The 27,368-nt window shown below is 56.8% G+C and overlaps 1 protein-coding gene across 1 annotated transcript; it reads left to right on the top strand.

The window, feature by feature from the left end:
• The first annotated feature begins 1,889 nt into the window (after positions 1-1,889).
• On the top strand, positions 1,890-26,906 carry MIER3 (MIER family member 3). The gene is made up of 13 exons (XM_054575354.1): positions 1,890-1,927; positions 2,852-2,876; positions 5,761-5,903; positions 10,646-10,780; positions 12,156-12,276; positions 13,177-13,262; positions 13,434-13,512; positions 15,159-15,310; positions 17,234-17,315; positions 18,654-18,748; positions 23,530-23,657; positions 23,743-23,885; positions 23,978-26,906. The coding sequence occupies exons 1-13, from the start codon at positions 1,919-1,921 to the stop codon at positions 24,433-24,435; spliced, it is 1,656 nt and encodes a 551-aa protein (XP_054431329.1). The 5' UTR covers positions 1,890-1,918; the 3' UTR covers positions 24,436-26,906.
• Positions 26,907-27,368: the final 462 nt, after the last annotated feature.

The following is a 27,368-nucleotide window of genomic DNA, read 5'->3' as shown; positions in this document are numbered from 1 at the left end:
TGCAAAAGCTGTGCCCAAGTCTGTGCGTCTCCGACACGGCAGCGCGGGCTAGACGGCCAGGTGTGTCGTTCGGGCCGGCCTTGCTGAGCGTGAGGGACGAGGCCGGCTGGACACACCCCTGCCGGGGCCCAGGCCCTGCGGTCAAGCCCCAGGCGCTGTCGCTGGCTCTGTCCACGGGGCGCCCGCACGCCCCGTGTCTCAGGTTGGTCACTTGCCTGTAATGTCAAGCCATTGTTTTACTCTGAAAGCTCCAAATGCCTCCTTGAGCACAGCATGTATGACAGGGGCCAAGCCCCTGGCTACAGAAGGGCAGCTGTTTTTGAGTTATTTGACTGGACAAAAGGTCAAAAGATATCTTTCTCAGCAGGAAAGTGTAATTTTCCATGTCTCTGTGATGGTCGGAAACGGTTGAAGTGATTTTCCCCCTAAAATTTCCACAAATAAATAACTTGTACCAGCAGAGTAACTAATTGTGAGGCGCCTTGGCAAAAATGCAGCAGTAACCCTCTCCCCTCCTGTCCCTACCCCGCTCTGCACCCTTGCGGGGGCGCGGGGAGCAAGCCAGAGGCCCCCCCAGGTTAACTCAGAGCTTTCGAGCCCGGACTAAGGGCGTGGAAAGAGATTCTAAAAAGGCCCTGGACCGGGGGGTTAGAGCACAACCCTCCCCTCTGCCACCGCCAGTCCGGTTCCGGCGACACCCGGGCGAAGAGCCCTGGTGCCTGAGGCCACCCGGCGCCGGCCTGCGCAGGCGCGGCCGCCACGCTTCCGGGCTGTGCACGCGCCGTCTCGGTGTGTGTCCAGGGACTTCGCAGCTCACTTGCCCTTCCGCGCAAGTTCTGGCCTCCCGTGTGAAGGCACCTCGGCTTGCAGATGGGACTTGCAGGATTTGCCTCTGGGGGCCCAGGAATGTTCAGTATTTTTGTGTACTTTGCTCGGCGCTGCTCGGCCTGCAGATGGACCTGCCTGGCTGTAGAGTCCGGGTTCCCAAGACAGAGCCGAGGGCCACGGGCACGAGTAGGAGCAGGTCCTCCTGGAAGCCTCATCCTGTCGCCCCCGCCCTCGCCCCCGCCCGCCCACTGGTCGTCCCCTTGCCCGCAGGGCGAGCTTCCATTTTGACCTTAAACAAGAGTTTGGCCTTTTGGGAGGGAGGCGGGAGGTGGAGTTTCTGAGACTCCGTTCAGGGCCCTTGATGGGCTTCCTATTCCTACCCCCAGGTGTCTCAGGAGTATCCCTCTCAGTCACCCCCGGACTGTCTGATAACTGACAACCCTCAGGACGGTCGTAGTCCCTCTGCTTCGCGCACGGGTCACGTTTCACGAGTGTCTTCCTTGAGCCGTGCGCGTCTGCCCGTCACCCGCTCTTTGCCCAGTTGATGCTACGGTCCTCCGGAGCCCGCCACACGGCTGCGCGCCCAGGTCGGGCCGGTCGAGCCGGGGAAGCTTCGGGTGCCTGGTCACTGCCGTCGTCCCGGGCCGCGCCTGCGTCCCCACGCCCGGGCCCGGCCCCCCGGCCCCCCGGCCCCCCGGCAGTCTACGCCCGACCCCGTCTCCCGGGTTAAAAGACGTCTGCGCCGCGGCCCCTGCACGTGCCCCGCCCGCGCCCCCCGCCCGCCGCGGCGTCGGGGGTCTCGGCCGCGCCCCGCTCGACGTGGGTCCCTCCGGCGCCCGTGCGTCCGTGCGCACCCCGCGCGCCTCCGGCTGGGCAGGAACTTTCCTGCTGCCGGGGCGGGGGGCGAGTCGGACCGCTGGGAGGGGGGCGCGCGGGGCGGGGGGCGTGGGGGGCGGGGTGGGGGCGGGGCGCGGGCGAGGCGCGGGCGGGGGCGCGGGGCGGGCAGGCGGGCGGCGGCGGCGGCGATTGGCTGGGGCGCCATCCGGGGCCTGCTCGGCGCCGCTCGCTCGCTCGCCCTGAAGGCAGCAACATGGCGGAGGTGAGCGGGGCCCGGCGGGAGGCGGCCGAGCGGCCCGGCGTCCCTGCGTCCCCGGCTGGCCTGGGCGTCCCGGGCCGCCCGCGTCTCTGGCGGCGGGCGGGCGCGGGCTCTCGGCGGGACCAGGCCGCGGCGGGCGGGCGGGAGGGCGGAGGCGGCGGGCGGCGGGCGGCGAGCCCCGGGCCGGGGACGGCGCCGAGTCGGGGCCGCGGGCAGACGCGGAGCCCGGGCGCTGCCTGCGGGCGGACTGCGGGGCGGCGGCGGGGCCGCGACACTGCCCGCGGGAGGAGCGGCTTCCGGCTGCGGGGTCCAGGTTGCGGGCGCAGAGGGGAGCGGAGGACGGGATGCGGGAACCCGAAGGTGCGGGGCCGGCGGACACCCTGCGCCCTGCGCTCCGGGGCCCTCGGCGGCCCTGTCCCCTGCAGGCTGCCGGCCGCGTCCCCCGGGACCGGTGAGCCGGGGTTCGGGGAGGGGGGTGGCGAGGAGGCCAGGGGACAGGACCCCCGGGAGGGACCAGCGTCCCCGCACTCCGCACGGAGGATGCGTTCCCGCTCCCGTTTGGGGAGACGGTCCGCCTGCGCTCCGGCCTCCGCTCGGCCCGGACTGGGGCCCCGGGCGCGGGGTGCGCAGGTGCCGGGGGACCAGGACAGGACCGGGCAGCCGAGGGGTTCGGGGACCTGAGGTGCGGGGTGGCGCCGGGGTTGCGGACCCTACTGCTCCGGTTGTAACTCGCTGAGCGCCCAGGCCGGCAGTACCCGCCTGTTAGACTCGGGTCCGCGTCGGGCGCTCGAGAGGGGGGCCGGGAGGGGCCGGGAAGGCCCGGGGCGAGCGCGGCGGGTGGGTCTCCTCCGCGCTGGGGCGGGCGGGCGGCCTCTCCGCCCGCCGCGCCGGCCGCCCCGCTGACCGCTCGCTTTCTTCTCCTCGCAGGCTTCTTTCGGGAGTTCCAGCCCAGGTGTGTCCTGTTTCCTCACCTCTCCTGCGGGTCCCCCGGGTGACGGGGTAGGAGACCTGCCGCTGAAGGTTTTCCCACAAAAGTTTGTCCTGCGTCGTTTGTTTTTAAGTTTGAGTGCCCGTTTTTGGTAGTTGAGTTGTGATCAGCCCGGAATAACAACCTTCCGGCAACACCGTTGAATTACAATAATCATCTTTTCCGTTTTCATGCCTTTATATTATTCTCTTTTTCTTTTCTTGTTTAAGAAAACACCGTGTTACAAGGCAGATGACAGACAACTGTGCTTTAATTCTAACACATCGTGTTCTTTTCTCGGAGCAGAAAACAGTTAATCCAAAATCATCTTTCCACAACTTCGGAAATAGAGCGTAGATGTAACTTTTGACTCTTAATTTGTTAGAACGCTGGGGCTGCTATTGATAATTACAAGGACCCCACCCCCGGTTTTTGTCTTGTACATTTTTCAGTGTTGGGAGATGTCTTTCGATTGTGTCCTAATGGAAATTTGAGGGGTGAGGCTGCCTTAATCAGGAGAAACGCGGGACCGCCAGGTCGCGCGTGGGAGTGGCGGTGGCCGCCTGAGGGCCGCCAGGCCGTCCAGCGCGCGGACCCTTAGCCCTGGGGTGCCGCGCTCCCTGTGAGGATGTGATGAGACCCGGGGACGCGCACGAACTGCGCGCACAGGCACCGCTGCCGCCCGTCCGGGGGTGGGGACCCTGACACCGTCCCTGGTGAGGGCCCGGCCTGCGCTGCTGAAACGGGAGCGGAGCTTTCTCTGCACCTCTCACGGTCCCAGCCCCTCGAGGCTGCCGCCTCCCCCTCCGGCCTGCAGGCAGCCTCTGTCCGACTGGGCGCAGCTCCCTGGGTTCCCCGGGAGCAGGCGCCGGGGCCTGGCTGCGCAGAAGCGCCCAGTCGGGCGGGGCGGGGGCCCCCACATCCTGCTGCCCGGCGGTCCTGGCGTGGGGCTCGGTGTTCAGTCCCCCTGGGAGGCCTCACTTAGTCCTCGCGCAGGGCATCGTAAAGTAGTTCACACCAAGGACAAGAGTTCGTGGCTACTTTAACTGCCTACGTCTTCACGTTTAAAATCGTTTTCGGACGTTTCTGTAATTTTAGACAAACATCTCTTTGTTATAACTGATTTCAGGAAAAGAATCTCCATGTGCATGATGCCAAACATCTGGATGATAATGGGATTTTTCCATTTCTATCACTGCTGTTAAGACGCTGCAATCTCGACAGGCAAAATGACGGTGTGGTTTTGGTTTCTAAACAAACTTATAATCTGTTTTCAATCGATGAGTCGATTTTAAAGAGAATTTTAGAGCTGGGAGAGACTTGAGGTCATGGAAGCCAACCCCGTGTGTTTGACACGCGAACCACTGGCCAGAGGCCCAGAGTTTAAATGCCTCGCCTCAGGTCCCCGAAAGCCAGGGACAAAGCCAGGAGGAGACCCCGGGGCCCCTCGTTTCTGGCTGTTACTGGTGCCTTCCATGGTGACCAGAGCCTGCAAGCGAGGCCGGGTGTGGGGACCGCGCGGCCGGCAGGACCCTGCCCTGGGGGGCGGGGCGTGGGGCCACGGAGGCCCCAGGGCTGCCTCGGGGACACTGTCAGGGGGGTGTTCTGCTTTAAGCTATTTAATAACACTTTTCCTTTAAAGTTAAATTAATCCACCTATGCTTTCACAGATTTTAAAATGAGCAGATAATCCTTTTAACACAAGAAAGTAACACGATACAAATCTCCTAAAGAATAAAGCCCTATAGAAATTACATGTGTGTATTTTTTTGAGCAAATGATGACAATTGTCCAAACTCAATCAAAAACACTGACTTATATGTCTGTTTTTTTCCGTAGTGAAAAATCCTAGGTCTGGTTCAGTGTTATATTAGTGATGTCATGCTGTCTTTAAGTGTTTGAAATTTCAAAATGCTAAATAGTTTGACTAGAAAGAGATCAAACTTTGTTGCTGAGTGTGTGCCTGTCCACTCCTCCCTTCCTCCACGCCAGGGTTCTTAGGCTTCCCTCCTGGCTCTGAGAGTCGCTAGTCTAATTGAATTAGATTCTGGAGCAAAACACATGGAGAAAATCCATTTTTCATCATTTGATTTCATTCTCTTGGGATTATGGATCTTATTTATTTTTCCACTTTGTTTTCAGAGTATCTCGTTAAAACTTCATATTTGTCATTAAAATGTATTACAATTATACAAGCAACTATGAATTGACCAAAACAACGTGCAACGGGCTGTGTCTTTCAGAACCTGTGACTTTTCTAGATTCCCTTCGTGTCACCCTCCGCATTCTTTGTCGTGACCCCGAGAAGAGCGTGTCCGTGCACCCTCACGCCTGCGTCACGCGGGCCGGGGGCCTGAGCGTGGTGGCGGCCCGGGGGGGGGGGGGCAGGCTGCACCAGGCTAGGCTGCCGCGTGGGGCCTCACAGAACCTTGTGCATGTTCAAAGCCAAATTTCTGTTGTATTTTGCACTTTTAACTGAAGTTTGGGATTTGGGTAACACCTATATTCGCTTCTCCCAAAGTGTTTACCCTCAGCATGTAGCAGATTCTTTTGGAATCTTTGATTTTTAATCTTTCTGCCATTTTTCCTTTGCTTTTAGACAAATGTATTAAACCTCATAAGCAAGTTTGGCATTTCTTTGAGAACATTTTTTAGAATCAGTCACCTAGGAATCACTTCGCTGTATTGCGAGGCTCCCCCTTGGGGGCTGCCGTCCTTGGGGGAGCGCCGTGAAACCGCTCCGCCCGCCCCTTCCACCGGCTCAGGTGTCTGTCCAGGGCAGCGGTCCCACTTGGTGACTGTGGAGGGGGCAGCTTCCGTGAGTGGCCACCTGGACCTGTGACACGACTGCGCCCCTCTCGTCCCACAGGGTCTCTGTCCTCGGAGGACCATGACTTCGACCCCTCCACGGAGACGCTGGCGCAGAGCTGCGACGACGACAGGGCGCTGGAGGAGGAGGAGGTGACAGCCGCGGGCAAGGGCTTCCGCGCGGGGATCGAGGACCTGGAGAAGGTACGGGCCGGCCGGCCTCCCGGCGAAGGCTGGGAAACGCTGCCGTCGGCTGTCGGCTGTCGGCTGTCGGGCCGTCGGCCGGTCCGTGCCGGCCGCACTGAGCAACGCTGATTTCCCCGTCGTTCGGGAGCATAGCCTCATAAGTGCAGTTTTGTTTGATTTTTAAAGACGATTTTCTATCTGCTAACCTGTTTTAAGCGTCGGCCAGCCCAGTGAGGGTGGCACGCGATGGCAGGCGGGCTGTGGCCGTCCAGCCTGCTGTGGCCTGGCCGGCCCTGGCCCCCACCCTGTGGCCAGGTGCTGGGCCGCGCTGTCCTGGGCGGGGTGTCGAGCTGCCGCGAGCTGCCGTGGACGCGGGGGCCGGGGGGGCCTGCCCCGTCTGCGGACGTGCTGTCTTGTAGAATAGAGTAAGGACGTTAGAAGAGAGAGGGTTTGCCCTGTTTTAAAATGTGAGTCAATGATGCCCCATTTTCTATCCCCCCATCATCTTTTTAAAAGTTGGCAGGAGTAAATGTCGTTCATAGCTTTTTAAGTTCAAAACCAGTGTAAATTCAAACAAACTGGATTTTAAACACGTATTTATACCAGGATTGAAAAGAGAGGCCTGCACAGGAATCGTCCTGAAAAACCTCTGATTGTACTTCTCAATACGTTAACCTTATTTGCACATCTCTGTTCAGTCCAGGGTAATGGCACCTTTCAGGAACACCATGGACTAATAATAATAACTTGGCGTTTTCGTGCTCCCTTTTCTTGAAGACGACGAAGCACACGTCTTCCATAACCTCTTCTGCTGACTTCGTGAGGCGGGGGGGCTGCTCCCCCTCTCAGGACACAGGGAGCCAGAAGGCAGGGGCCCCCGGGGCTCCGGGCTGGGACCCCAGGCTTGCTCTGCTAGACCCGCGTTTTCTAAACATGCCTATTCACTTGGCAAATTAATCCAGCATAGTTGCAGTGAGATTTAATCCTTTAAAAAATAGGTACATCTGTGGAAGCCAAACATATTAGAGAGCAGAGAGAGAAATTGGGAGGAGGTCCTCGGGGAGAAAAGCCTTGCCTGTTGCTGCTTTAAGGGGCGATGATAAAGCACGAGCTGCCGGTGAGGACAGAGGCCCGCGCGCCCAGAGTCCGGCGCCGGCCTTGCTGCTGGGGGCCTTCCTGCCCCTGCCGGGCCCTGGGCCTGCGGACCGCGCCCCCAAAGTTGAGCTCGCGTCGAGTGTGGGGTGGGCGGGCACACAGACTTCAGTGTCGTGTGCTAAGAAGGACGAGCGGTCGGCGGTGAGCCGCTGGGAGGGCGGGGTGCCTGCTGAGCCTGGCGGGGCGTCACCGGACGCCTCCTGAAGGGACGCTTCTCCCAGCTTTGTGACTGGGCTCCGGGAGGAAGCCCGTGCGTGGGGTTCCTGCGGGGTGGGGCGCGCCGGGTCGGGTCGGGTCAGGGTTTGGGCACCAGGCCAGCCCCCCGAGGGGCCTGTGCGGTGTCATCCCTGGGGCGGCCGCCTTCGCCAGTGGGGCCTGCGCTGTGCCTCCCGAGAGGGTTTCCCAAGAGACCCCCGGGCCCTCCTGTTGGCCCCCCACGCACATTCTGCGGCCGACCCTCGCGTCCTCGCGTCCCTGCGCCCCGGCCCCGCCCCGGGCTGCTCTCCCGCGCCTGCGCCCCGGCTGCCCCCCCATCCCCCAGGGACACGTGCGCAGCCCCCGGCCCAGCGCCGCGCTCCTCGCCGTCCTCTGCGGGCCTCTGTGCTTTGCCCCCAGCGGCCGCTGGCTGACCAGCGGGAGGAGGCCATGTCCGCCTGCATCTCCCTGGGCTGCTCTCTGACACTCGACCCAAGTCACCAGACCTGCCTTCTCCTCGCTGCGTCCCCTGCGGCCGGGTTGCCGGGCCTGTCCTGCCTCCCACGTTGCGGCGGGGGTGTCCCCGGCGCGTCGGCCCTGGCGAGCCTCCCCAGGTTCGAGCCCAGTTCGCCCTCTCCCCGGCAGTCCCACCCCTACCCCCGCGGCCTTGTGCTCCTGCCCTGGTGCTCCGGCTGTGTCGCCAGAAGGGGCCATCCCTCTAGACTCAGTGTCGCTTTTGCTGACTCTGTCAGGTCAGTCAACAGTCAGGTTTCTTAATTTCGCTGGGATCCTTCTTTAGGGCGGGCGCATGCTGTGCCCGAGGGCGTTACCTCCGGAGTGCGAATCGCCTTTAGGTTTCCCAGGCCTGCCCGTTGCCTGCAGGTCCTCGCACCTGGAAGTTCCTGGAAGAAGGCCCCGCCCCTTCACTTTGCTCTGTCCCTTCCCCCGGGGAGCGGGTCCCCGCCTGGGGCTTTGCTGCCGATTTCAGCCCCAGCCCCAGCCCCTGCCCTAGCCCTCCGGGCTCCGGGCCAACCAGGCTGTCCCTCTTGGTGTCCCTTAGTCCTCAGACCTACCGCGCGTCCCCTGTGGAGCCCTTTTTAGCCTCAGCTCTGTCCGGGCAGCGTCCCACTGGGCGCGTGTCTGCCTGTCCCTGGGTGCCCCTGCTGGCGACGCCGCCGGCTGTGTCTCAGGTGCGCCTCCTCTCCGGGAACCCGCTCACATCCCCTGGCCAGCGGGCGGCGTCTCGTGCTCCCTGCCCCCCCGCCCCCCACTGCCCGCGGGGGCCCAGCCTTTGTAGAGAAAGGGGAGGTGGTCCTGTGGTCGTTCGCCAGCGGCTGCCCGTTGCCAGGAGCGAAGGGCACACGTGCGCGCCCCTGTGGCTCGGCATTTGAGGGCCCACGGAGCCCTTTCGCGTCCGTTGCGGGGGGCACTGCCCGTCTGCGCCCGTCGGGGGGCCCTCAGGCTGTGAGTCGTCGGAGGGCGGGACCGGCAGCGTGTGCTCACGCCGGCTCAGGGGCCTCCTGGTGCCCGGCCACTGCCGAGCCGGTGCTTCCCACGCCTGGTCGCACACCTCTGGGACTCGGCCCGCCTGCCAGGCCGCCTCCTGCGCAGGGCTGACCCGCCCTCCCTGGGGGTCCGCCTTCCGTCCCGGGGGCCACCAGCGCACAGCCCAGGTCCAGAGCTGACTCTGATTGTTCACTCGCCAGTTTTTCCCCCCAAGACGGAGCTCCTTGGCAGCAGGGGCTTTCCACACGTGTCGCTGCTGCGCCCGCAGCTGCTGCGCCGAGGGGAGCGCGGGCCGGGCCACCAATGCACGACCGTGCCCTCTGTGTGGCTCGGGGACGGAACCTGAGTGGTGAGGTGTTGGAGAACTGGCCCGTCGCCGCCGCTGGCACCGCCTCCGGGACCCGTATGAGCCCCCGGGGAGGGCTGCGCCCCAAAGGGGCAGGAGCGGCGGGTGCGAAACCCAGGTCCTTGGCAGACGAGGCGTTTAGGAGGCCGACCCAGCCTGGCCGGCCGCTCAGCCTGCGCGGCTCCCTGCGGGTTCTGTCCTGGGCGGAGCGGGTTCTGTGGGCCACATGGAGTGGCCGGGGGTCACGCCTGCCCGCCCTCCCCGAGGTCGCTCAGGATGGACTTCCTCCCGCCAGGAACGGCAACAGGCGTGAGGGTGGGACCTGCAAGTGGCAGGCGGCCTCTTGGGGACCCCATCCCTGTCCGCTCGGCTCCCTCTCGGCGGGCACTGCGGGAGCCCTCCGGCCCCCAGCACACGGTGCCCAGTGGTGACTCCACGCGCGCCCCCCCCCCCCACCGCCTGGCCACGCGTGACTCAGGCGCGTTCCCTGAGGGGGCCCAGCTGGCTGTGAACTCGAGCCTCTTCAAGGACGTGCATAGGCTCGTGAAAATGTTTAACAGGGTAACCCGCCCATGGACGTATTTCTTAAAGTTATTTATTTGAATAATTATAAATAGTTCTATACATTTTAGTAATTGAATTAAAATTTTCAAAGGAAATACAGTTGACCCTTGAACAGTGGGAGGGTTAGAAGCACTGACCCCCAGCCCTCTGCACAATCAAATCCATGTGTAATTTTTTATTCCCTAAAAAATTAGCTAATAACCCACTGTTGGCCAGAAGCTTTACAGAAAACAGTCAACACGTATTTTGTATGTTATATGTATCATATACCATATTCTTATAAAAGCTGGAGAAAGAAAATGGTAAGGTTTGTCTGCGAGTCTTTTTAAATTGTCACGAATCTCCAAAAAGTTTTTCAGTGTGTTTATTGAGAAGACCCGCGTCCTTCTAAAGGGATGCCCGAAGTTCACCGCCTGGTGGTCGCACTCCGCTGAGCGCGTGCGCGTTCAGGGCCTGGCGGGCCTGCGGCTGGTGCCGCCCTAGGGCATGGCCGGTTGAGAACTGGAGCGCTGGGATTCGAACCCAGAGCTTAGCCTCCGTTTTCTCACCTGTAAGGTGGTGGTAACAATACAGCCTTCAGTACATGGTTTAGGAAAATAAAACCAAAACAGGTAGCTAGCGTAGTAGGAACACAAAAGGATGACTGTGTTATGAACATTCACAGTAAATATTGTTGGTGTTAGTAAATGTTCAGCAAGGGTTTCCCATCGGGTGTCTTCTTCTAATAATGTGCAGAATAAATAAACCAAGTGGCAACTGTTAATCACCAAGAAGAGCTGACTATTACACGAGGTTGTTGATTGATTGGGAATGTTTTTGCGGGACGTCTCAGTGAGGCCGCCCTGGAAAATGGGAACCGGGAGGCTGGCTGTTGGGCTGTTGTGACCACATTAACAATGGCTCTCGGCGCTCGAGCCTGTCACCTGGCGGGGGCCTTGGGGGGGGGGCGTGTGCGTCGGGGCGGGCACCCGCACTCATGTCTGCCGCCCCGCAGGAGGGGAGCATGCCGCTGGAGGACCTGCTGGCCTTCTACGGCTGCGAGCCCGCGCTGCCCGCCGTCGCCGACGCCAGCGTGGACAGCTCGCCGAGCGGCCTGGCCGACGAGCTTCCCGACATGACCCTGGACAAGGTGAGTGCGGCCGTCCGGACAAGGCGCTCTGGTCCGCCGCCGCTGACTGCCCGTTAGTTTCCCCGAACTTAAAGGGTTTTTAATTGTGAAGTGTGAACTTCTCATTGGCCTGTTGCTCCTCCCACTTTGGTGGCCGAGTTGTGTGTCACTTGGCTGTGACTACACCGCTGTGAAAGCCGTGTGGCTTCCTAACTCCGCCACCCCCGTCTTTCCCGTCGTCCCTGTGCCGACGTACTCTGCCCAAGGAAGGTCTTGCCCTCACCTCTTTGATCCTGTGAGCCCTTGACTGGCCTTGATCAGGGAGTCCCCCGGGGGCCTCAGTCTGCGCTGACTTGGCGGGGGAGGCTGGGGACAGGTTCATGTCCAGGGACCCATCGCTGACAGGCCGGCTGCGGGGGAGGCCCAGTCCCCGCGGAGGAATGTCCATCACTCCATCTCTGCAGATGGATCCTGGGAGCCTCCCTCGCCTCCTGGTCTCAGGCAAGGAGAGGAGCCCACCTCTTGGAACCTCTTCCTATGAGTTACTTTCCCACCTCTCAGTTGAACAAGGCATGGCTGTGCCACAGAGCCTGCGACTGCAGCCGCCGGGCAGACTGCGCTCTGGCTGGGTTCGCACCTGCACGGCCACCAGTGTCTGGCCAGGGCCACTCATTAGCCGGACCTCCCGCCGTATGGGAAGGGCGGACTCACCAGGCTTTGGGCTTGTTCCGTAGTCTTCCCTCAGCAGGGGGGCGGGCGGCAGGGGGTTGGGCCCAGGACCCTTGAGTCCCCACGTCCGTCCGAGGATGCTCCGACCCCGCGGTGGAATGGCACGCGCGCCCGCCCACGTGCCGCAGGCCGCCTGCCCTGGCTCTGGCCCGCACGCCGCGGCGCAGCAGGGCAGCGCACCAAGAGGCCTGCGTGCCCGGACAGGCTGCCCTGCCCCGGCCCGGCTGCCTGGGGCACGGCAACAGCGGGCGTTTTCTCCCCGTATTTTTGATCCCCTGTTGGTTGAACTGTGGGCGTGAAACCCTCAGATGCTGAGAGCTGACTGTTTATTTTGGCAGAAAGTGAGTTTGTTAACCACTTAGCAAGATTATTTTTGTTTTAAAGTCACTGAAAATTAGTTTGCTGCTTCAGATAAGCTTTTTGCATAGTCACAAATTAGGCAAATTGTTGTAAATGTGTAATAGTATAGTTATTAAGTGTAATTAAGTCTTAAATGTTTTTAAATATTTACATGAAGTAAATTACAGAATTTCAGATTCTCTCAAAACTAAAGGAGCTTCAACTAGTTCCTAATTACAATAGCATAATAACGTCTGTAAATGGTGTTATGAAAAGATTTTAAAAAAACGGACGAGATGACGGCATTCCTAACACCCGGTCCCCACAGGAGGAGATCGCAAAGGACCTGCTGTCGGGGGACGACGAGGAGACGCAGTCCTCGGCGGACGACCTGACCCCGTCCGTGACGCCCCACGAGGCCTCCGACTTCTTCCCGCGGCCGCTGCGATGTAAGGGCGCGGCCTGCCTGCCAGGCGCGAGGCCGCCGCTCCGGCGCGGCTGTGGTTTGCCGCATTGAGTAGCTTGTCAAAATAGTCTTGGTTTTTTTACATGATTGCAATAAAATGCTATTATGATCTGAATAAGAATATAACCCTTCTTATCGAGATCGAGGTCAGCTGTCCCTGTGGTGATCAGTCCTGGTTCAACCTTGAAATTTCATGGGCTGGTTTTGGACTTTTGAAAGGCCCTCATGCTCATGTTTTAAAAACTATCAGTTGCTCAAAATGTATTTTTTACTTTTAGTGATTTAATCATTTTGTTTCTAGTCCCTGGTGTTGCCCCTTAATGTGTATCAGTAATATTTAGAAGGTCTTTGCACAGAAATAATTTCTTAGGTGCAACTTACTTCACAGGCCTTTTTATGGTATGACTGTTCGGTTCACTAGTTCACACACACGTGCACACACAGACCTAGCCGTGCGGCCCTGTGCGGCCCATGGCCTCTCCCCTCGGGGCGGCCTCGTGGTCTGCACCCCTGGGCCGGGCGCCAGGCCACCAGAAGGGGTCTCGGGGCACCCAGCCCACGGCCCAGGACGGCCCTGAGTGTGGCCCCACACGAAATCCTAAGTTTACTTAAAACAGGAGATTTTTGTGTGATTACACGTCACGGTGCATTTACTGTGTGGCCCAGGACGGCTCTTCTCCGTCTGGTGTGGCCCCTGCACCCACCCTCTCAGCGTTTCCGTGTCTCGTCTCGGGTCAGAAACGGGAGGATAGCGCGTGAGGTTCCGTGCTGCCCTCGTGGAGTCGGCACGTTTTAGGAAGTCCGGGCAGGCGCCAGGGACTCCTCTGCGTGCTGCAAAACCAGGCGATGCCAACGTTGTGGAATTTAATGTTCTCCTCCTCAGCAAACACCACCTGTGATGGGGACAAGGAGTCCGAGGCAGAGGACGCGGAGACGGACGGCGGCAACTCGCCCGAAGACCTGAGGAAGGTGAGTCGAGCTACCGTCACGACGGAGCGACCATGTGGACTCAAGTACTGATGTGGCTTTTTAAACGATGTAAGGAATTTCTTGACCATGTGACGCGGTTTCTGCAGTCGCTGAGTCACGAGTTGGAAGTTGTTCGGGGGCGTGTTTCTCTAATCGGTCGTTTTCCCGTAGGAAATAATGATCGGCTTGCAGTACCAGGCGGAGATCCCCCCTTACCTCGGCGAGTACGGCGGCGGCGGTGAGGAGAGAGGTGAGGGGCGAGGATCCGGGGCTGCTCGGCCGGCCGCCGCTTAACGCGCCCGTGGAGCTGCCTGAGGAGGACGCGGCCCTGGCCACAGAGAGTTTCCTGGGTCGGGGCCGCGGGCCTGGCTCCAGCGCGCTGGCCGCGCCGCCCTCCCTGGCTGCACAGGGCTCCGCCGCTGGCGGCTCTGGCTCGGGCGGAGGTGGGCAGAGCCTCGTCCCGGGAGAGCGCGAGCGCTAGGACACGGCCCGTTGGGAGGAAAGCTCCTGGGTGAAAAAGGCCAGGAAGGCCGCTGCCCAGCCCCCGAGAGGAGGCGGTGGACCGTGGGGCCGTGCGTGGCCGCCACCTACCGCCGTGCGGGCGGACCCCAGCTGCGGCGTGTTCTGCAAGCGGGGGCGGGGCGGGGAGTGGAAGCGCGCGGCACCCGTGTGCAGGCTGGGCGGCCGGGGTGGCCGTGCGGTGTGACCGTGCCCCTGAGGGCTGGCTCGGTCCTGTGGGGTCATGGCGGCAGCACAGCGGGTCTCCCGCTCCTCTCTCCTCTGGGTCAGGTTGTCCCCACGGAAAGGCAGGGAGGGCCAGTCACCCCAGCCAGCGGCTGAGGCCGTCCTAGCAACTCCACTGCCTTGGGCCACCTTCCGAATGCTGGGGACAGCTGTCCAGGAGCCGGCAGCAGCTGCCGCCCTCAGCTGGCCTGGCGGCTCCACAGCCCCACGCCCTGCGGGTCCTTGTAGGGCACCTGGGCCCCTCAGCTCTGTGCACACCCAGGAGGGAAGGGGCACCTTCTCTGTCCCGGGAGGGAGCAAATCCGAACTCTCCCACCTGTGTCAGTCTTGACCAAAGAGCAGAGCGACTGGTCCCAGAAGCCGTGCTGCGGCCACGCCCCGCGCTGACTCTCCCGCTTGCCGGGGCGGCACTGCCGCTGTCCGTAGCCCTGAGCCTGGCGCCCTGGCCGCGTCCCCGCCGTGCAGGCGGCTGCCCGCCGAGCACTCGTTTCCCCCTGAGGGCGGCTGTGCCTGGAGCTCGGGGGCGCCTGGGGCTCGTGGGCGTCCGCCCGCCGGATGCGCGCCCGCGTCAGCGGCAGTGCGCTCGTTCGCACACCAGCCTCTTCAGGAGAGCGTGGCGAGTTTACGTCTCTCTTTTTCACTTTTGATTACTCTGCCTTCTATAAATAAAAATTCAACTTTGGGGAGGAAGTCAATAAAGGAAAAATAGGCCTTTCTTAGGTATTTCATTATTGTCAGATGTTTTAGTTTTTACTTATTTGTTTGGTCAATTTTTAGTGCTAGACATTTTGCAGAGCCATTCGGGGAGCTCGGCGGGGAGCTCCGTGCAGCTACTGACGAGCTCGCGCAGGTCCCCCTACCCCTGCTGGGAGCTGGGAGCCACGTCGCGGGGTTTGCCTTCGACGTCAAGGGGCAGAGCGCGCCTCTGACCAGTTATAGATGCAGCCACTGAAAAAGCCGCCTGCTTTAGCCGCTGCTTGTTCTTCGTAAAGTTTAAAACATTTTTAAAGTTTTGCTGAGGAAAGGGCGCACTTGCCAGACAGTGGGGCGCAGGTGTCGCCTGGCAGGAGCCGGCGGGGAGGGGCCGCGTCCGTGCTCTGTGTGTGCTGTTGCGTGTGCTGTTGCATGTGCTCACTGTTCCCGTGTCCCCAGGGTGCGACCAGGAAGACCAGCTGCTGTGGCGCCCTGGCGTGGTCCTGGAGAGCAGAGTGAGGGAGTACCTGGTGGAGGCCTCACTGAGGACAGGGGGCCAGAAGGCGGCGGACCGGGGCGTGGCGGGCGCACTCACCAGGGACAATGAGCAGGTGGGCCCGCCCAGCCTTGCGGGCACAGCGGCCGCGCGTGGGGTCTTCTCCACGGGCTTAAATCTCTCTCACGTGTTCCGTGCATGTCAGCTGGGTGTCTGTTTGTCTTTATTATTTTATTTTTATTTTTTGACGTTTCTTTTTTGAGGGGTTTTTAAAACTTGGAAAATACTGGTTAAAAAAATCTCAGGACTCTACTATATTTTGTCTTTTTTTCTGGTTTTTTTTGTACATATCTTTAGATGCTGTTTTGTGTTCTTTAACCACTGAATCTTATTTTTTTTTTGTCATTGAGAATTCTTTAAAACTTCCTTCTGGATGACTGTGTGTTCTGTTCTATGGTTGTAGTGCCACTCACTTAAACCTTCTCTGTGGGACACTTAGATTTATGATAAAGGTGTTCGGGTTATTCTCGAGCTGCCCTGCGTCTTGGTCATTGGGGGGCAGGGCTGGGAATGCTGCCTGTGAAGGACCCTTTCGGGGGCCCCGTTTTGCCCCGACATCCGTTGGCCCCTCCTCTGCCTTCCACGCAGCGTTGCCGCCTTGGTGAGGCTGACGGATGGGGCCTGCGGTGGGGACTCAGACCTGCTCCTGCATCGCGGGCGGAGCCATGCTGCTGAGCGTCCGGCTCCTCAGCCTCAGAGGAAGTCCTGTCAGGGGTTTGTGCTGAGGGGTCGCGAAAGCTGTGAACTAATTTTGGAAAAATTAGCACCTTCAGTGTGAACCCTTGCACTTCGAGAACGCGGTCTGTGACCCTCACGTATTGGACCTTTTTTATCACTCATGTTTTTGTTTGAACACAGCATGCATCTAATTAATTTAATGCATTCACATGAATTTGTACTCGGTGCCATTATAAGTGGGATCTCTGTTATATTTGCAACTGAACCTCATTAATCCAGAGGGACAGCCGTTGTTTCTTGGGTCTTTCCTCAAGCTGCTGAGCTGCCGACACGGTGGCTTTCCGTTGTCTCTTCTGGGGCTCCCAGTCTGGCGTTGCCCTGGGCTTTCACCTTCATTCCGTCTTTGCTGTTGCTCTGCTTCTCGCTCCTGCGCCAAGTCTGGCCACGTGAGCCGCGGGCCCCGGTCGCCGCGGGGGCTGCCAGCCCCAGGCCCACCCGGTGGCCGCCGGGGGCGGGGGGGCGCCGCCTGCTCGCTCACGGCTGCCATGGTTCTGTTCTCTCAAAACTGGAAATGCCACTAATTTATGAGATGCCTTTTTAGCAGCTGTTGAGGTTTTTTAATGGTTGATAATTCATGCATTGATGGTTAATTTATTGATATTAATATGCCAATAGGTTAAATTAACACATGAAATTAGTATAGGTTTACCAGTATTGAGCCATCCTTGCCTTTCTTGAAATTTACTTGGGAAGGTGGATTGTTAGTTAATTTTCCATTCATTTCTATGTACTCTATTTAGTATATTTGTAACTTCACATACAGTTAATAGGAAGAAATTCCAATTTTAAAAAAATGGGATCCTTCTTGGGAGATGGCAATGACTGACACCACCGTGAACCTCAGCCACCGAAGTGCCCGCCCCTCCCGCCCTCGTTAAAACTCTCGTAGGAAGGAGTCGGTTCTGAAGAGCTGGGCTGCAGCTCCGACTCCTCCAGCTCCAGAACGTGGTGCGGAACGGGGGGTCCCCCAGCTCGGTGGCCCTGGCAGGCGACAGTCAGGGGTGATGCCGGTGGACCCTCTGGGGGGCGTGGGGGTGGGCGGGGCCCTGGTTGGGTCCCCATGTCTGCAGGGCGGTCGTGGGACTGAACGTCCGAGCGGGCGCTCCCCCAAGCATCTCGGAGTCAGAGCATTGCCGCCCGGGGTCGCCAGGACTCTGCTGTGCACTGGGCTGGTTTTTCATGCTGCTGAGGGTGAACTTGTGCTTATTTTTATTGAGTAGTCGTTCCCTCCCTTTCCTAGGCGTTGTACGAACTTCTCAAGTGTAACCATGATGTCAAGGAAGCCATCGAGAGGTACTGCGGCCACGGGCGGGCGTCGCCAGGTGAGGGCCTCCGGGGCAGGAGCGGGCGGCGGGGGCGGCCGGGGGCAGGGCAGCACGCGTCGTGAGGGACAGAACGATCCTCTCACGCTTTTGTAAGGTCTTTGTTCATCTTCGTAGCAAATAATTTCTTCTTTTCTCTTGCCCTCTATTTTTAGACATACCAGAGATTGTTCAAATAAAGTTAGTCCCCCCCTGTCACCTCCACTTTCTTGAAGAACTAGTTACAGAACAAAGCAGACCCCAGGGATGACAGTATGCCCGAAGTAATGCAAAAGAACGATTTTATGATTTCATTGGGGAAAAGAAGTTGTTCTTTCTTTTTTGGGGGTGGGGAGGATGGGCAGGAAATGGAAGATTAAAGATTTCAAAGAGAAAACATGTATAGTTAGAATATGCCATTGCATTTATTGCAAGAAGTGTATTTTTAGTAATTACGTAACAACATTTTTACAATGCTTAGGTTTTGTGCGTGCGAGGAAGATGGTTCACTTTAATGGCAGTGTTTCGTCACCATGGACACGGGTCGCGGGTCCCGTAGCTTTCATTGAATACGTGTCAAGTGAAATAATACTTAGTGACGGTACAGAAATGGCCTGGAAAAATATAAAAGCTGAAAACAGCACATTGAAACTGTAGGCTGAGATACCCTATTGAAATGTTTCCTTGTAAAAGTTGCTTCTTTGAAAAAACATTGTTTTAAGTTCTCATAACTCTGGAAAACAAAGATACTGGTTTCCTCCCTAGTTCAAGCCGGCCTTCCCCTGTCCTTCCCCTACGGGCGGCCTTGGGGGCCTGCGCCCAGCGTCCCCTCTGCCTGGGGGGGCCTGTCCGCACCCACCTGGCTCAGGGCCTGGGCACCCAGGGGCGAGCGGCTCTGACGTCCTTCGTGTTCCCAGCGCACAGCACTTGGAACGCCGGCTCCAGATAAACATGTATTGGCTACTTATGGTCTTTATTTAAAGAACTTACAGTTATGATGCAAGACCAAAATAAAGCTGATTTTTTTCAAGTAAAAAACCTATGTTTTTAACTTAAAAAAATATATGTGCTCCTTGTTTTAAAAAAATCAAAACAACAGTGAGCATAAATTATAGAAAAACATTAAATTCTTACTCCACCATGCAGGGAAAAAAATCCCAGTGTTTATATTTTGGTGTTCGAGACTCTTTGATAAGATTTACAGTGTTCATACTTTTGGTGCTCCGAGCAGAAATCTCCCACCCAGAGAACGTGCGTGCGTGTGAGAGAGTGTCTGTATGGCAGGCATACTGAACGTAAGTCAGCGATTCCCGTGAAGGAGTCTTGAGGCCAATGAATTCTGTTTTAAAATTCCCTCAGGGGGGATGACTGCGTGGACTGAAGAGGAATGTCGCAGCTTTGAGCACGCACTCGTGCTTTTTGGAAAAGATTTTTATCTTATACAGAAGAATAAGGTAAGTTAGGCAAATTAATACAGAGAAATTACTTAGGACTCGAAATGAACACAAGCAACTGATTTTCAGGTCAGCGGGTGGAGAAACAAGCAGCAGCGGGTCGACACCTCCCTGCGGTTTTGGTTGCGGTCACGGTTCCTGGCCCCGCTCCGGCGTGACAGCGACGCGCGCTCAGACACCACCGCGCACGGCGCGCGGAACGCGGGCCTGCTGGCCGCAGGCGGCCTTCTCTCCTGCCGCTTTCCTTGACGTCCATTTCTTTCTCAGCTGTTCAGGGCTTTGTGGCCTCGGAAATGTTTTCCTTCAGCAGGAAGTGCAGCTGCTGAGGAAACGTTGGTTCTTAAAAGAACAAAGACATTCTAACGACATGCAGCGCGGGGAGCGTGCAGAGCGACAGAAGCCCCGTCGCTGGTGAGGACGGGCGGCGGCGCAGCCACAGCAGGGACGGGGACAGGGACGGGCACGGGGACCGGCGGCGTGAGCCCGCTTGCCTGCTCCGCAGGGCCCAGGGCGCACTGTGCGCACTTGCCCCGAGGAGCTGCAGCCCCGGCACACGCATTCTCTCACATCGGCCTTCGTAGCCATTTTGTTCGTGACTGGCAGGACTTGGAGGCAGTGAAGAGGCCCTTGGAGACGGGCGGGTGACCCGTCCACGTACTAGCATTTCACGCGGCTCCGAAAAGCGAGCAGCCGTCCAGCCCGAGGAGCCGCGGGGGATCCCCACCACGTCCCACTGAGCCAGAGCTCAGCCCCAAGAAGCCGCGCTCCGTGTGACCCATGCCCATGCCGCCGGAGCGGGGCAGAACCGTGGTGGCAGGGCGCAGTCTCTGGTTCCACCTTGAGCAGGGAGGGAGCCATGACTCTGCAGGGCACAGAGGGTCCCAGGGCAGTGAGATCACCAGGCGGGTACACGTCCCCCCTCTGTCCAAATCCATAGGGCGACGCGCTAAGGGTGCCTGAGCAGTCGCGGGCTGTTGGCGGGGAGGCGCGGCTATGCAGCCCAGCAACTGTTGAGGATGGGCCTCTGGCGGGTGCTGGGGGCGGGTTGGTGTGGGGGACTCTGCACCTTCTGCGTAAGTCTGTTGGGAACCTAAAACGGCTCTGGGAGTGTCTTTCACAATACTTCGGGGCGGGCATGTGTGTGCGCTAGTGGTTTGGAATGATTAAGTCTCGCTGAAGTCTGATTTATCATCATCTTCATCCTAAAGGAGCATGAGAGTCTGAAGTGTTTAGGTGGGTAGTTCCATATTTTATGCCTTTTCCTTTTTAATTAAGAGACTATATTTTTTAGAGCCGTTTTTGGTTTAGGGAAAAATTGATCAGAAAGTACACAGAGTTCCCGTAGATGACCCCGCCCAGCTTCCACAGGCTCCAGCGTCCTCTGTGAGTGCCCTGAACGTGCGGCTCGGAGCACTGGGTGGCGGAGCCCGAGGTGCGGCTCCTGTCCAGGCAGGTAGCCCTGTCCCTCCCTTCACAGCGATGCTGCTTTCCCTCTTCCCTCTAAATCCAAAATTATAAAAATTACAACCTTAATGCGATACTTTCATTGCAGTTAATAAACTGATATTGATAGATTTTTATTAGCTGAAGTCCTGAGTTTACAGTAGGGTTCACTCTTTGGGTCGCGCGTTCTGTGGGTGTTTGACTACGGCACTGTCCCGTGTGCACGCCGGGGAGCCCCGTGCTCTGCCTGCTGGCCCCGCCCCCCCCAGCCCGCGGGAACCACGGGCCTCGGTGCCCTTCTCCAGCGGCTTTCCTTTTCCAAACCCCACGTAGCCGGGATCGGATGGCGTGCGGCCTTTTCGGATCGGCCGCTTTCGCTCAGCAACATGCCGTTGGCACTTCTGCATGTCTCCCCGCGGTTTGATAGCTCCTTTCCTTTCTCGTGTTTCTGCTACCTGTGGCTGTGCCAGCTTATTGGTCCATTCGCCTCTTAGAGGACATCTCAGTGACATCCAGGCTCTGACAGTTACAGAGGAAGGTGCCACAGCTGTCTGTGTGGCGTTTGCCCTTGGCCAGAAGCTCGCGCCTGCTCTGGGGGGCGCCCGTGGGTGTGGTGCCGGCTCCCCAGCGAGAAGCTGCCGACCCGCCTGCCCCAGCGGCCGCACCGTGCGCGTCCCACGGGCTCAGCTTGCCAGCGCTGGGCGTTCGGGCTTTGGGTCACACTGTTCCAGTGCGTGTGCAGAGGCGTCTTGTTGGTTTGACTTGTATTTCCTTGATCACATGATGTGGAGTGTCTTCTCGGATGCTCCCCTGAGCTGCCCGCGCGTCCCCTGACCTGTCTGTCAAGGTCTTCAGCCCGTTTTTTAATCAGGCGTGTTTCCCCCCTTACTGTTGAGTTTTATGGTTTCTTTGTGTATTTGGGGTAACAGTGCTGTATCAGATACGTGTTTTGGAAATACCTGGTCTGGCGGAAGTGCCTGCCTGAGGGTGGTTGGTAGGGTAATAACATGGGTGTGATAATTTATAGTGTTGATGTGACCATGTCACCTAAAATGCCACACGGTGTGCATGAGGGTGATATGACTATGTTACAGAGTTACATGCTTACGATTTTGTAATAAAAGATTTTGTCATAAAAAAGAGGCGTTATTTGTGCCAGACCCTGTGTTTTCTACCAGCCTGTGGCCTGTCTTCTCATTCCTTCAGCAGTGTCTTTGCAGAGGAGACGTTTTCGATTCTGAAGTCTGGCTGGAGTGTCGTCCTCACGTTGGGCCTTGAGCGTTTGATCTGAACAGTCGCCGCCGCCCATAGGGCCGTCCGGGGTTTCCCTGCGCTGCCTCCCAAAAGGCTGACCGTTTTGCGTTTTACACTTAGGCCTGTGACTCATCCGTTTTGAATTACTTTTTCTGGAAGACATTAGGTCTGTGTCTAGATTCTGTTTTTTGGGGTTTTTTTCCCTGGCATGTGGCTGTCCAGTTGCCCGGCGCTGTTTGTCGAGAGGCTGTCCTTCCTTCTCTCAGGCATCGGCCGACTGTCAGCGTGGGCCTCACTTCACAGTTGTCAATTCTGTCGGTTAAGTTTTTTATTTTATTTTTTACCGGTAACACAGTCTTGGTCACTGCGGCTTTATTAGTGGGTCTGGAGGTCAGGGGTATCCGTCCTCCGACTTTGTTCTTCTGTGTCGTGTTGGGGGCTGAGGGGGTTGCTTCTCCACATAAACGTTGAAAGTCGTTTGTCAGTATTTAATACATAATTTGCTGGGATTTGTTCAGGAGTGCCCTAAATCTGTAGATCAAGTTTGGAAGAGCTGATATTCTGACAATGATGAGTCTTCCTATCCATAAATGTACTGTTTATTTAGTTCTAGTTTTTTAACCAGAGTTTTGTGGCCTTTCTTACATAGATCTAGCGTGTATTTTGTTAAAATTGTATCTGTGTATTTCATTTCCAGCGGTGCTCATATAAATGGTACTGTGGTTTTAATTTCCAATATCAACGGGTCCTTGTTGGTTTAGAGGAAAGCAGCGGGTTTCTGCATGGTGACCTTGCACTGTGCAGCCTTGCTGTGGCCCTTTATAAGTTCCAGGTGTAGTTTCGTTGATTCTTTGGGATTTTCTATGAGATGAGCGTGTCATCTGTGAACAGAGACAGTTTCCTGTCTTTTTCTCGGCCTGTATGTCTTGTGTTTCCTTTTCCTTTTTTTTTTTTTTTTTTTTGCATTCACTAGACCTTCCAATAGATGCTTTTGTTTGTATGAAAACGTAATGTTTTCTCAAAGATGAAATGGCATGTTTAATAGATAAGAGATTTTAAAAAAGCCTGGGTTGCCCCCAAAAGATCAGTTTTGCAATAACTTATGAAATTTATCTACTTATTTTATAAATAAGCCCTATGTCATTTACTAGACGTAGTTTTAGGCACTTAGAAATACATTTGTGAATAAGACAGGGAAGGTCTCTGTCCCCAAGAAGCCTATGTTCTTTGCAAAGACGTAAGTTAGTGATGTTTATTGAAAACTATATATTTTGTTTGTTTTTGCTTTAAAAAGCTTGTCCCTGTATTATTACCTTATCACATTATGCTCTACCAATTGGGGTAGAGGCACTAAAATGTCCCTACTGGGGACCAGTCAGGCAGCAGAGGTGACTGTCGGATGGCAATGCGGTGTCTTGTCTGGATGCCTGAACCTCTGCCCATGCGTCCCCCCACCCCCATAGCTGCATGTGGCAGAGGGGCCCTGGTCTGGCATGTGGCCAGGACGGTGGGGCTTCCGGGTTCTCACTGCTGTTCTTGTCAAGCGGGGGCGGGGGGGGCGGGGCCAGGAGCCAGCCGAGGGCCTGCTGGAGGGGAAACCGCGCTCCGGGTCCTGATCGCCTCAAATCCCAGGCACGGCAGGACGCCAACCCTGTTTCCAGGGGCCCCAGGTCTCGTATGGGCCAGGGAGCCCTTTGATGGTGCGAGGAAGCCGTGGTCCTTCCTCCCAGAGAGGGGCCTGCGTGTGGCCTCACGAGCGGGCAGGTGCCAGGGGAGCCCGTGACAGGCAGGCCCTCGTGTCAGGATGGGCCCCGGGGAGGTCGGGGCGGGGGCAAGGGCATCGTTGTGCCAGGGCTTCCCGTGAAGGTGCAATATGCTGTCTAGATACACGTTTATTTTGTAAACAAATACATTCTGGTTTAAAAAAACAAATGTTGGACTTTTGGAAGTAGCATCATAAAATGTTCATAACTTCATAATTCTGAAAATGTCCCATGGATTGAAGTTACAGTATTGTAAAAAGAAAAAAAGTTAATAAGAAATAGTATTGGGTCTGTTTATAAAAATTCAACTTTTTCTGTCAGGTGAAAACCAGAACCGTTGCCGAATGCGTGGCGTTCTACTACATGTGGAAGAAATCCGAGCGCTATGACTACTTTGCTCAGCAGACGAGATTTGGAAAGAAACGGTACAACCACCACCCTGGAGTCACGTAAGTTCTGCGGGCCTGACCCCAGGGACTTGGCCTGGACAGCTTGCAGGGGCCTGCGGCCAAAAGTCACTGGGCGTGTTTTCAGGGACTACATGGACCGGTTGGTGGATGAAACGGAAGCCCTGGGCGGGACGGTCAGTTCCCCTGCTCTGCCCCCCAACCGCCCCGAGCCTGTTCCCGACCCGCCGTTGAACCTCCTCAGCTCCTTTGCCGCCGGGGACCTGACAGGTAAGGCTGGCGCGCGGGGTGGCGCAGGCGGGGCCCGCCCTCCTACCGCAGGGCTGCGGCCGGTGCTCAGAGTGCTCTCCTCTCCCCTGCAGCCCTGGCTGGCGGCGTGGCGCCCGGTGGCAGCCCCGCAGACGGCAACTGCCTGGACGACGGCTTCCCTGCCCTGGGCAGCGCGCCGCGCGCGCAGGCGAGCCACGTGCCCGTGGGCGCTGAGGAGCTGCTGGCCCTGCCCAGCAGCGGGGAGGGCGACTGTTTTAACTTATTTGAGACTGGATTTTACCCCTCGGAGCTCAACCCCATGAACCTTTGCGGCGAGGAGTCCGAAAGGCCCGCGAAGAGATTGAAAATGGGCATCGCTGTTCCCGAACCCTTTATGAACGAAGTTTCTGTCAGTAACTTGGGTGTGGACTTTGAAAACCACACGCACCACATCGCCAGCGCCAAGATGGCCGTGTCTGTGGCTGACTTTGGCAGCCTGTCCGCCGGCGAGACCAATGGCTTCATCAGCGCCCGCGCCCTGCACCCGCACGCCGCCCTGCACTCGGAGTGAGCGGCCGGGCCGGGCCGGGCCCGCCGCGCCAGCGGACGCAAGGGCGGGTCAGCTTTGCTTAGTCTTTCACTGGAAGCGCGAACGCCTTCACTACGACATCAGTGATGTCGGCATGTACAAGAGCTATGTCTTGATTTATCAAGAGTATTCACGTTTCTGTCCGTAAATGTGGAAAGGAACGGTGATCCGCAGAGTTGGGGACGAAGACTGAACTTGGGTGCGGCTTCACGCTCCACTTCTCTCCTCCTCGTCACCTGGCACCCCGTCCCCATCCCTTGGCTCTCTGTCCCCTTCTCCTCCCCGAGCGAAAATCTGCAGATGGGCCACCGGCCTGAGACCAGCACAGGTGTCTGAACTGGACGGAGTGGCTTCCCTTTGTGTGAACTCCCTTTGCCCTAACGGATGCAGTGGAATCACAATGTTTACAGGGACCGGTCCTGAGCCCTGCTAAATGTAGCATTTTTTGGTTTTCTTAATTAAATAAAAGCAGGGGTAGGTTTCTTTAAACTGCACAAACATGCAAGGATTTTTTTAAATGGAAACTTCTCTCATGTTATTCAACTAGAGCACTTGGGTTTACAGAGCAGCGAGGGCCGCGTGCGGTGAGGACGACGCGCAGACCCCGCCTCGGCACCCCCGTCTGGGCTGCCTTCCACAGAGCCGCACACTTGCTGTCGGGAGGCTCGGCGTGACTTCATCTATGGGCTGCAGACCCCTGTCGAGATGGTAGTTGTAAAAATTGCACCGGCCGTTGATGGGTCAGCTCCTGCCGGCTGCCGGGCACAGCCGCAGCCTGGGGTGGGCATTGCCGCGCGTGGGGTTTACATTTTGAGGTGCTGGTAGCGCTGCAGTTCAAAGTGTTACTGTTTAGGTGGGGCTTCTAGATTTTACACGTGATGCAGGAGCGCCTTGAAGTCCATTTAAACGCTTGTGTTTAGCTGGAACAGTTGGCAAGAAAAATGTGAGTTACTATCTGAAGTAGATGTGTCTCAAACTCTGTGAGTGAGAAGCCAGTCAGAACCCTTGGCGTGTTCACCCTGTAGACAAGCACCGTGGAGTGACAAGGTGGCATCAAACCATAGGTAATACAGTGTTAGGACTCAATAAGCTTTGCTTTTATATTTCAGTTAAAACAGGATTTTCTTTTTTTAAAATTTGCACCACTTTAAAATTTTCAGTTTCTGCTAGTTGTTTTGCAGAAAGCTTAAGCGCCTGGCTGCATGGCTGGCCTGTGCCAGTGGCTGTCCCTTCAGCTGTGCCAGTGAGCAGGGCAACGGGAGGGGGCAGAGGGAGGGTATTTATTACACAGACTGTGAACTGCAGCGCCGTCCCCCGCCGGGACGGTGTGTGTGCTTGTTGTTCTTTGCAGCATTGTGATGAAGATTGCTTTCGAGTGTTTACACAGTATAGCACATGTACCACAAAATGTAGTTGAGCGCAGTGGACAGAAGTGGGTGAATTAGTAACCTCAAGTGGGTCTGACTTGTACCCCTGGAGTCAAGCGTTCCCGTGGGTGCCCAGGTGGGGCGCCGCCCTCAGAGGGTTCCGTCCATGTGCTCAGCCTCTCAGTGCAGTGACGTGTCCTCCATGCCGGGCCTGGCTTCTTTTGATAAAAATCAGTACGTCTATAATTCAGTGAGATTCTAGCCGTAACCTTCCATCGTTGCCCCTCTAACATCCACGCTGGGTCCGCAGCGGCTGCGCTGTGTGAGTGACTCCACGGGGCACCTGCGTGCTGTTCCAGGGAGCTGCGGCGCCTTCCTCGCTGTCCCTGTGCATCGCAGGGGTCTCGGTACAAGGTGGGACCGCTTCTCATCTAAAGGTTTGATTGTCAGCAAGCTGAATGGACACTTTAGGTATTTGAATAAACATTTTTGACCAAATCCAGAAAATGATATGAGAGAAAAATAAATTCCAGCTACTTTCATAGGTGTTTAAATGCCAATCTGGCTCAGCCTCTTAGAGAGTGCTGGCTGGCTGGTGACGTTTACTTTTAATTCCTTGTTAAAATGAGGCAATAATTTGCAAGATTTTTGTATATATGTGTAAATTCTTCATATCTTTTTAGATCTAATTCACTATTTTCTGACTGCTTTCGCCATGTATAATACCATTTTTGTGCATGCTCGATGTGACATACATAAACTACCACTATGACTTTATCCATGTAAAATAGCTATTTATTGAATTTTCTTTTACAAGTTGGATTTACTGTCTTTCCACCTTTCCATTTAAGCATCTTAGCACGGAATTTGTTACTGTTTATTAGAAGAATTGCGTTTCAGAGCGTGAGAATAACTGGTTTGCAGTCGTGTGAAGAAGTAATAATGCCTTTATCATCAAGTGTTAAGCACAATTCTTATAACAAACTGTGATAAATTCTTTTTTTGTTGTTTTTTGTTGGGTTTTTTTTTCCTGCATTATTTTCACATGAACAAACCAAAAATCCACGGTGAGCAGCTGCGGGGCCAGCCGCCGTCCACGGCGCACAGCCTCGGGGGAGGCCCGCGGGGCGGGGGAGGCCGCAGCAGCACCCTGCTCCACGGGCAGCCGCTCCCACGTGGCCCTCCGTGGCCGGCTTCCTCTTGTCACGGTCAGCTGCCGGGTTTACTTGAAGGACGTTCGACACTCTTTCAGCAGCACCGAAGTGTGTACAATTAGGTCAAAGCATTGTGCAATTATTTCCTTTTAATTTGTAAAATTGAGGGGCGTAAATATTCGAGAACGTCAGCTCTGACAGAGCATGGTGATTCTGCTTAGTTTAACCAAAGTCTCTAGTGAATCTTTCAACTTTGAATGTAAACTAATGAAGAAACCTGACCACCGAGGAGATTGTTTGCCCAGAGTTTCAAAGCACATTGTCTACAAGTGGAAATTGAAATAATTTATAAGAATATTGACGTGACTATGTTTTTTAAAAAGTTCTTAATTTT

Source organism: Pteronotus mesoamericanus, unplaced genomic scaffold, assembly GCF_021234165.1.
Source record: "Pteronotus mesoamericanus isolate MK-2021 breed Mesoamerican mustached bat unplaced genomic scaffold, CSHL_Meso_final contig_29, whole genome shotgun sequence".
Lineage (NCBI taxonomy): Eukaryota > Metazoa > Chordata > Mammalia > Chiroptera > Mormoopidae > Pteronotus > Pteronotus mesoamericanus.
The sequence above is the reverse complement of the archived record's forward strand: the minus strand, read 5'-3'. Positions and strand labels throughout refer to the sequence as shown.